The sequence below is a fragment of the Propithecus coquereli genome, unplaced genomic scaffold, assembly GCF_000956105.1.
Source record: "Propithecus coquereli isolate 6110/MARCELLA unplaced genomic scaffold, Pcoq_1.0 Scaffold131, whole genome shotgun sequence".
Classification (NCBI taxonomy): Eukaryota; Metazoa; Chordata; class Mammalia; order Primates; family Indriidae; genus Propithecus; species Propithecus coquereli.
Genome location: NW_012137303.1, coordinates 6,146,882 through 6,157,551, shown reverse-complemented (window position 1 = coordinate 6,157,551; position 10,670 = coordinate 6,146,882). Strand labels below are relative to the sequence as shown.

The 10,670-nt window shown below is 39.4% G+C and overlaps 1 protein-coding gene across 1 annotated transcript in view; it reads left to right on the top strand.

Moving 5' to 3' along the window:
• The window catches only part of CDKAL1 (CDK5 regulatory subunit associated protein 1-like 1), a 712,360-nt gene that overhangs the window by 660,933 nt on the left and 40,757 nt on the right, over nucleotides 1–10,670 (top strand). Inside the window, exon 13 of the mRNA XM_012638567.1 lies at nucleotides 7,805–7,888. Coding sequence (XP_012494021.1) covers nucleotides 7,805–7,888 — 84 coding nt within the window. The remainder of the gene's footprint in view (nucleotides 1–7,804; nucleotides 7,889–10,670) is intronic.

Here is a 10,670-nt window from a genome sequence, read left to right as displayed (position 1 = left end):
CATGTGGTGGGGGCACACAGGGTCTTCCTCTGTTGTCCTGGGTAGAGTGTAGTGGTGTCATCGTAGCTCACAGCAACCTAATACTCCTGGGCTCAGGCGATCTTCCTGCCTCAGCCTCCCGAGTAGCTGAGACTACAGGTGCGTACCACCACACCTGGCTAACTTTTTCTATGCTTAGTAGGGATGGTGTCTCCCTCTTGCTCAGGCTGATCTCAAAGTCCTGGCCTCCAGCAGTCCTCCTGCTTCAGCCTCCCAGAGTGCTAGAGTTACGGGTCTGAGCCACTGCGCCCAGCCTTGGATGTCTTCTGAATTGGAAGTTCAGTCAGCAGTAGGTATAGATCCCTGCTGCTAGAAAGGGATCCAGTAGGCATTTGCTAACTAACATGACTATAGGCTACAATCAGCAGATGAAAATAACATGGGATTTTTGCCTCCAGCTGGAAAGAGACGACCTTGACTTGTCTCCCTCTTACTGGGGTGGGCACATGACTAGAAGAAAACCATCCAATAATTGAAGAAAAAAACCACAAGAGAGTTCTTGTTAGAAGAAACTTCATAATCTGATTTGATTTAGTAGAACTGTCTTGGGTCTCATCTTTGTATCTTGCATCGTTGCTTTGGGAGGAAGGACTTTCAAAAAGCCAAACTGTTTTGCAGTTTTCCTTTGTGTTCAGGTTGTTTCTGAATTACAAGGAAGGAATAATAGGGCTACTATGATGCTCATGGCAATTAATATATATGCACATATACTTAAAAGTATGGATATTCTGCTTCAAAGGAACATTTTTTTCCTTTTCAACCCCTTTTTTTTTTTTTACCGGTGTAGCTAAAGAATTTTTTTTCACACGGAGAATAACGTTTTTAAAAAATATAACAGAGTGCATTTTCTGTAATTGTTTAAGAGTCAGATACCAGTCTAGCCCCTTTGAGAGTAAACTGTCCAACATCTTCTTTCAAGAATCCTTAAGTAGACCAATAAACTGATGGCTAACATTTTGAATTCAATGGACTTAGAGGCTCATTACTTGTTTTCTATGCTATCATCATTTTTGACACACATTACTGTGTCATGGCCCTATTTCATTATAGAATGGCATTGTGGACTAAGGATGATATTAAATTTTAATGTTATTGCTATTATTACTGTTGACTGTTTTTAGCATAAGTATGCCTGGTTCTTTAATTCCAGCTTCTGCAGGGCCAGAAAATAGAAGTGTGCATAAACAGTCAGGAAAATTACGGTATACTCTGGAGACCCAGCATCGCATGCTCTGCCTGTTGTGAATGATGAATCAAAATGGAAAGGTTATCATTTTCATTAGCTAGGAAAGAACAAGACCATACTTTTCTCCAAGTGTAATTACAGCGGTTCACTGGCAACATTACACTGCAGTAATTAGTCTAAAGGTGTATGTGAGGGCAGGCTTTTGCACAGACACTAGAAATATTATTTCAGAGTTTAAGGTCACAGCCTTGTGTTTAACATGTTCCAGGCAGCTTAGGGGAAAGAAAAAAAAACTAATTTGACTGGAGCTAAAGAAAGACATTTGACATTTCCCAGAGTCATGCATTCAGAAACCAGTCAAGCAGAAAAATTGTATTTTATTATCTACAATAAAGAAAAAAAAAAACAACTAAGTTGTAGAAGGAGCAGGTCAGAATATTTTGTAGGATAAACAGCGATACAATTCAAGTTTATTAGGACAATGACATAAATGATTATAAGAACTTTTGATATGTGTGTTTTGATCTCCATTGTTTTCCTAAGGCAAAGAATGGACAGAAAAAGTAATTGTAAGAAACTTTTCAGGGGAAGCAAAATAATTTCTGTACCACCTTATAACTGTTTTCAAGAAATGTTTATCTTACATAGATCCTCTTATACATACATACACACATATATATATAAAGCCTTTGTGAATTTTTTGATACTCTAGTTATATTGAAATATTGAAATTTTTTTGTAACCCAACACTTCAGAATAGAAATTTAATTGACATTATTTTCCAAAGCCACATCCTGAGTTTTCTGTTTAAGTAAAGCAAAAGTGAAAAGGAAAAAAAAAAGTAGTAAAGAGAAAAATAAACTTTATATAAAGTTTAAAGCCATATATGAGTATAAGAGAAACCTTTTGCTTTTTCCAGTTCAAAGAGTACTTATGCAAGTAACATTTCTTACTGAGTTAAAGGTGTTAGTCCACATGCCCTGATGTCTTTGTTTAATTTGAGTAATGTCTGCCTTTCTTCAATTTTTCTCAGTTTCTCTCTTTGAGTCCTTATATAGCCTTGTAGAATACTGTTTGTTTCAGGACAAATGACGAAATAAAGTGTACTTGATGAGCATTGCTTCAGCAACAAAATTCTGTTGGAAACCACTGCTTTTTAAATGCAAGTGTGTGTTTTATCTGCATTCTCTGGCCATATGGTTAGAACTGATGTTTTTCACAACTTCAAGCACTTGGGAAATTTAAGCATAGATGTGACACAAATGCCACAGCTAGCTGATTATGTAACACACTGAAAAAAAAAATCTACCCAAAAATTGAATTTAAAAAACATTGTTATTTGTTTGTCACAGATGTTTCTCTACTCAAGGAAAAGTCAGACAGTGCAGAATTAGATCCATGATGTTGTAAGTTTTCTACAGCTAGCAATTAAATAGGAGGCATCAAGTAGTGGGAGGAATTCAAAGACTTCCTTTTCTTCTCTCTGCTACTGCCACTGAGCAAATCACCCATCCTGAGGGACCTTAGTCCCCTCCCTATGAAATCAGAGAGATTGCTAAGCCCCCTCCACATTCTTACATTCTTTGTCTGTCTAGGCCTAAGGGAATACTGCCTTTATTTTCTGCCTTTGTGGTTAAAAAGAAAAAAAAAAAGAGCTTTTCTCATATCTTTACAACAAGGCCTAGAAAATTGTACCACACTCATTTTTTCACAGCCGGGGGCGGTATTTCCCAACAACTCTGCGAGATCACTAGTAATGCAGGGTCTTGTGGGGACTTTTCCCACACCTTCCTTCACTTCAACGACCCAGTCTGTAGAAGTGAGGGATGGTTTTACAAGGCTATTTTTATAATTCATTTTTCATAAAATGTCTTTTAAAATAAGGTTAAAATTACTTTCTCTACTTACATTTGGTGGGTGTCATTTGGATGAATAAATTATAAAGTATGCCTAGCTTTTTAGAGCAAGTACCAGAACCAACAAGTCCACAGAGCTGAATTAAGTAAAGGAACAAGCTTTGAAGGTAAGAATTGTTCCTTACTTCAGATAGCTAGAATCAAGTTACTTTCCTGACAAATGTCCTGAAGGTCAAAGCTTTGTAAATGGAAACTGAGTTTCCCTTAGAAATGCTTTAGCTAGCCACGGGTTCCCAACTGAAGCTCTTAAGCTCTAATATGTTATAGAAATTAAATAAGCATTTTATTTAACCAACTATAAATTACATGCTTATAAATCAAATCAGAAGGAAAAAGGACATTTTAGGATTATTAAAAAGAGCTTTGTTGAAATTTTGACAGACGTCTTTAAGGAAACTTCAAGTCGCTCGCTAGCCTTTTGAGAGACTCTGTGAATGTTTCTTGATGGTGTATTAAAGATCAAGTTGTTAGTTTAAGTGCAGCAAGAAAGTAGCTGTAATGTACAGAGGGCTCTAAGCATACATTTACCATAAAAAAAAAGAGAGAGAGAGACAGCCTCGATTTACAGTACATAATTTCCTTTATCTGATTCCCATAAAACCTGTGGGCATACCCGTCCCTAACCTGCAGATCTTCCATCAGTGATGACTTAGCTTTGGGACAGAAGGTCCTTTAAATATTATAATCTACCTCTTCTTCAGTCCTACTCTCTTCTCCTCACCACTGTCCCACTCTACCAACTTCCCATATTTTTTTTTTTTTTTTTGAGACAGAGTCTCACTGTGTTGCCCAGGCTACAGTGCTGTGGCATCATCTTAGCTCACAGCAACCTCAAACTCCTGGGCTCAAGCGATCCTCCTGCCTCAGCCTCCCGAGTAGCTGGGACTACAGGCATGCACCACCATGCCCGGCTAGTTTTTTTTTTTATATATATATTTTTAGTTGTCCAATTAATTTCTTTCTATTTTTAGTAGAGACGGGGTCTCGCTCTTGCTCAGGCTGGTTTCGAACTCCTGAGCTCAAACAATCCTCCCGCCTCGGCCTCCCAGAGAGCTAGGATTACAGGCGTGAGCCACCGCGCCCAGCCCCAACTTCCCATATTTTATATGAAGAAAGTGAAGGCCCAAAACATAGTCAAGTCTCTTTCATCTTAGAAATAATCTACTCAGACCTTGTGTCCTCCTGCCCCTTACCAATCCAAATATGTGACATTTGATGTTTTTGAAGAACCCTCTTCAGACTCTTCTCCCTGCTAGAGCTATGTGCTTCTGTTTCTGACCCTTCCTTCTCCATCCAAATCACCTCCCCCTTTCTTCCTGTCCTTGAATGTCACAGTTCTCTTGAAGTTACCCTCTAGACCATTCTTTGGACTTATTATTCCATTTGCATCTTAATCATCTCTGCTGAATAGCTGTGTTGTTCTGTGTCTTAGTCCATTTTCTGTTGCTGTAACAGAATGCCTGAGACTAGGTAATTTATAAAGAAAAGACGTTTATTTGGCATATAATCCTGGAGGCTGGGAAGTCCAAAGCCAGGCAGCCCATCTGGTGAGGACTTCAGCTCATAGCAGAAAGTGGAAGGATATGCAAAGAGACCGAACGGTAGAGGCAGCCTGGATTTATAACAACCCATTCTCATGGGAACCAGTCCATTCCTGCAAGAACTAACTCAGTCTCTTGAGAAAGATATTAATCTATCTTAACAACTTAATCACCTCTTAAAGACACCACCTCTCAATACCACTACACTGGTAATTAAATTTCAACATGAGTTTTGGTGGGGAAAAACTGTAGCATGCTACTAGTCACAAATTTTATGAAAACCATGATTTTCAACCTCTTCCTTACTTTGCAGGATGTTGTTTGTTTATTTTTCAAAGTGATGTAACCTTGCATTCCTGTTGGAGGTTCCAGCTGTTGGGCAAATTTCTGTCAGTGATAATTAGGTAGCCATAGAAGTCTGCTTCTCAAGCAAAATGTCAGACAAGCATTTGTGCAGCATAATATTGCCTGAAACACAATGCCCTCTCCATCATTCTCTGCAAGACAAACTCTGATCCCTTCTAGTGAATTGTCTCTGCCATTAGCATAACAGGTAACTGGGTGGCGTGATGCTGGTGGCCTAAGGTTATCTGTAGCCTTGCCCCTTTTCTCCACATGCTCTGCCTTTTTCTTCCTTACTCTGATAGCAGAGGAACTCTTGGAATATGGCAAGTCAGGATCATTACCCTAAATCTTGTGAGATGGGGGTCTTTAACCACACAGGGTCTCTGTGTGGGATTGGGGAGACAATAGATGGAAAGCACAGGGGGAAATGATTCATTTAAAAAAGAAACTTGAGACTTATAAACATTCGCTTAGCCTACAAGTTCCTTTATTGTCACCAAGGCAAGGCTGCCTCTTCCAGAGTTTCATCTGAACTCCCCCTTCCTTAACTTCATTGTTGCTTTTAAGATTATTTGAAATAGTAGATTCTCTTAAAGGTTGTATTTGATAGTCACTTCAATGTGACTTCATTCACAATAAACAATATTGAGGAGAGCTTTTATTATTTATGGGTGGGATGGATTGCAGCAGCTTTTAATCAAAGCCCTAGCCTTCGCATGCTCTTTTTTTTTCTTTTCTTTTTTGTTTTTTTTTTCCTTAAGAAGCCTTCCCTAAGTCCCACTTATACTCACTTTTGCTCAGTGTGCTCTGGGGATTTTTAAGGGCCTCACCAGTGAGACAAGGTCCTCAGGTAAGGGCACACATAGGGTGACTGGAAAGGTGTTTGCCACCATAAGTTACTGCACATAGCAGTTCTTCCAAGTCCCTTTGGCAAATAATAGTTAAATACTCACCTACAAATAGTTCTGTGTTGGTTGATCGAAAGCCCAGCTCTCTACTGTATAAACAGGGAGTCTTTCTAACTCCGTGTATATATTACTGTCATCGTTATCATCTCCAGATGAACTAGAACAGCCCAGAAATGATGACCAGAACTGTCCATATTGGTTCTAATAAAAGGAAAGAAGCAGCATACGTTTCCAGTGGCTCTACAATTTCATATTATTGTTAGATTAATTTCCCGAAAACTTAGTGTTAGGTGAAGTGTAATTGCAGATTCCCTTAAGAACCATTGACAGATACTTATCCTAAGTTATAAGCAACTCACACTGTGAAATGTGTACAAACATTTTAAGTTTTCTTCCCAAAGAATATACTTCAGTGAAACCCAATATTCACCAATCTGTTTTGATAAACAGAGCCATCGAAGCTAGAAGTAGAAGTTAGGGAATTTTCTTTTTTGTCACTTGATTTTTTTACAGAGATTAATGTTGCCAGAACTTTCATTATTTTTCAGGGAGTGAAGTAAGTCTCTGATAAGTATCATCTCAGAGACCTTACAACCTTTTGCTAAGGGAGCCACATTTTGAATGAGATAGCAAACTAGACAGTAAATTATGGTGTATTTCGGTATTGGCATTGTATGATGGAGAGGGGAGTTTGATTTTTTTTTTTAATTGTTAGGTGGCCTATTTAGCGCAGCTGTGTTTATGTTTCCTGTATGGTAACTGCCTGAACATGGTGACAGGTTCCTACAAATGAGAATAGAAATTTTTAAAAAATCATCTTGCCAATGTGCTTTAATTTCAGGGGTTGTATTTATTAGGTAGCAATGGCAAAGATAATTCTGGGCACAATCATTCAATACAGTTGGTTTGCTACATCAGACATTTTGACAACCTTGTGAAAAAGAGTAATTGATACTTTAAATGCTGCGTTTCACAGTAGAATAAACTTGGAAATGGTAGAATGTTTTTAGAATAGTCACATTTCTTTAACCATTGTTGTGGCTGATTAAATTCTTTTTTTAATTAATTTATTTTTTAAATATTTTTATTTCAGCATATTACGGGAGTAAAAATGTTTAAGTTACATATATTTTCTTTGCCCCACCCGAGTCAGAGCTTTAAAAATGTATACTTAAATCATAAATGTTGGTCAATCCTGTAGAAAATTAACAGTCCGTATTTTTGCTGTCTTTCTCTTTAAAAAAAATTAATGAACTCAGGGTCATGGCTACAGCAAAGAGATAGTAGGCTGTGATAGAGAAAATGTATATAATAAATAATTGTGTGAATTAGTAATTTCAGAATTGTATGCAACATATGAAATGTTGAGGTGGAAGGACCTAATGACTGGCTTTTGGAGGCATTTTCTTTAGTGTTACATCTCTCATAACTCGAATTAACGTTTATTACTATTCTTTTATATCGCCAAAATATTTTCATGAATTTGGATTAGAAGCAGCTTGTTCTGGCTTGTTTTGCAACTTCGTTTCAAGAAACAAAGTGATATTTAGAAGATTTTTGTATGTCATAGAAGCTTTAATTATCTTGCTTATGTTGAAGGAGGAGATAAGATCAAATTCTGTTTCATAGTTATGTAAGAAAATAAGAGTTCATACTATGTTAATTTTATATTGCCCCGTAATTAATGTCTTCCAAGAAATTTGAATCAGTGATTTGAACAATGTTAGCTGTTAAATAACTAACAATCTAAAGTCTCCTTTAGGTTCCAGAGGACACTACTGGGTGCAGACCTATTTGGACAGACCTCTGATTTTGGATTCTCAAGTGTTTGCCTTATCGTTCCTTTTCTTCCTCTCCTTCTCTCCACAGATTGGTGAAAGGCAACAAGTGTTAGTAACAGAAGAATCTTTTGATTCCAAGTTTTATGTTGCGCACAATCGATTCTATGAGCAGGTAAGAGGCACTTCGGTATTCTTGAGTTTTCTCCAAAACAAGAGAGTTCAGAAAGTTTAAGCAAGAGGGATTTAAAAGAGGGGAGAGGGTTGAATCTTGCCACAACCAGGCTATTTTATAGCTTTAATCCAGCCTTGCTAACAAGTGGTTTATCTTTGTCACTTACTCTGCAGTACATTCTATACAAAGGAGTAAGTGTATTTAGTGTGTTTGAGTCCGCATTAATCTTTGGCAGGACTAGCCTTAGGCTTTTGGGAGTTTGGAACCAGGCAATTAGCATGGCCAGAATTCCCACAGCCTGGCAAAGTAGGAGGGAAAGTCCTGTTCAGACGACAGGAAGGGTGTCTGCATGGGTGACATCAGCATGACAGGGCAGGGATTTCCTCTCACCAGCACATCACCCGTACAGTTTTTTTTTAGATGGTTGGTTGGTTAGTTGGTTTTTCATTTTTCTTTAGTTTTAGTATTTGTTTTTTTAACTTCTACCTCGATAAAAATGCTGGGAATAGAGGAAAAAGAGTCTGTTCCTTGGACTCGACTCAAACTGTGTAAACAACTGTGCAGACCAGCATGAGGATTGAACCAACTTCACTTTGAGAGTTTTGGAAGCCATCCCTAGGGGCTACCCGCTGACTAGCCTTCCTTCCCTGCCCACCTACACTAGCCTGCCTTGCCCCACAGCAACCTGACTTCTGTTTCAGCATGTGGGATTGCTGTCCTCCAGGTGGGAAAGCAATTCAAAAGTGACTAAAGAAAACAGATGTCTCCTTCAGAGGTGTAGATCCTAGCAAGGGCAAAGGAGGAGATGGGATATGCCCTCTTGGGTGGAGACTCTCGTGGGGATGTAGGGATTTTCCTGAGTCATTCTGGACTGGATTAACTTTTCTTAAAATCAAATCGGTTTTCCTACTTTTTTGTTCCTTTCTCATCAGATAAAAAGTGAAGATTTTTTTCTATGGGTCATGGGTGGAAGTAGAGCCTGGGAGGGCTCTTAAAACCAGGGAGGGCAAGTTGGGTGAGGGAAGGCAAGGGGCACAGGCCGCCTGCGCTAGAACGCAGGAAAGCAGGGGCTGAGGCGGCCTCCAGCATTCGTCTTCCACGTGGAACCATCTCCGACTGCACCTTGGGTCCCCAGGAAACGTGGGGGGAGCTTTTCAAAGGCCAGATTAAACGTGCTGTGCTCTGTACCCAGGAAAGACTTCACATGGGGAAGATCCCAACACTCCCTGTTTGGGCTGAGTCTCTTCCCCATTTGCCGTCTCATTAACATACTCCAAGGAGCCATTTTCCTATTCAGGCCAACCTTCTGCTCAGCCCTGGGGAGGAGCTTGATGGTATTTTGGTCGCCTCTTCCCTCTCCTTTCTCTTGCCATCTGGGTTTTTGCCTCAGCAGGAAACTTTTTTCCCTTCATTTTAAAGGCAGTGGCATGCCTCATTAGCTGTTTCCTCCAATTTAAAGCAGTCGGGCTTTTTCCAATTATTAAAACTGGAGGAGGAAAAAAACACTGAGCCCTTCATTCAGATCAAGGCAGCAGATCAAGGAGGGTTATTTTCCCCCAGAATAGTACCAAATCTCCCAGGGATAGTTTGCTCTAGAGATTTTCTTATTTTATAAAAACTGATTTAAAAGGGCTTTCATATCCTAATACTAAAGCTCTTTTAGCTCGTTTGCTTGCCGTGAGTAATTCACCACCCAGGTGACCTTTTTCCTATACTTTGATGAAGCAGTGTGCTCAGTGGTCATAAAAATCAAACCCAGAAAGACCAAGATCCAGTTTTGCCTCTCAGAGAAATTGGCTGTGGAACTTCTGGCTCTCATGTGACTTTTCTGTCTCTACAACTAAGCATATCAAAGATTTCACAGGAATTATTTTTTCTAAATAAGATGAGTTCCAGAGGTGAAGATTGTATCTAGATATCAAAGTATTACTGGATTAGAATTGGTCTATTTATTTTGGATCCTAACTTTAAAAGATTGGCAAGTAGCTGCAGCACTAAAACAGGAGTGTGAGGCAGACATAACGCATACAGACTACCTATAAGCCCCAAAGGAGGAGGAACATTTGCTCGAGGTAAACAAGTACTTTTATCAGTAATCTCGGGTGGAAAGAGACCATCTGACAGTTTCCTGTGAGCTAGCCAAAGTACCGTCAGAATGGTTGGTTCCGTGTGGAGGTAGGCTCTTAGGACTGACAGACATGCTTTTTTTAACAGAGCAAAAATAAATAAACACATTAATAAATGAAAGCTATCAGTTAGGGGAGTCATTTAGCTCCAAACACCAATGTTTTGGGTTATTGAAAAGGTTGCTTTTAAATGCGCATGCGTACACACACACACACACACACACACACACACACACACACAGATACACACACATAGGCCTTTATTTGAAGTGTCTACTCAAACCATTACTCTGACAGCTAACTGGGAAATTATGAAAAGTATAAGGCTTTCATCAGTATTGTCTCAGTTTTCTTCAGTGCATGGGACAGCCAGGAGCAGAATATCAAAGGCCTGGCCTAATTGTTGGGGGATTTTTCAGGTCTGCTCTCCCCATGCCTCAGGACAGCAGGCAGTCCTGCAGGCGAAGACGCTGTCCCCAGCCCAGGAGCTGCTCCCAGAAATGCCTTCCCTTCTACAGGGTCCCCATGTCCTCGAGCATCTGGAAGATAGAGCCCACTTTGGATGGGATCCCAGAATAGAAAAATGACACTAAGGGACAACTAAGGAAATCTGAATAAAGTATGGACTTTAGTTAATGGTAACATATTAATTTGGC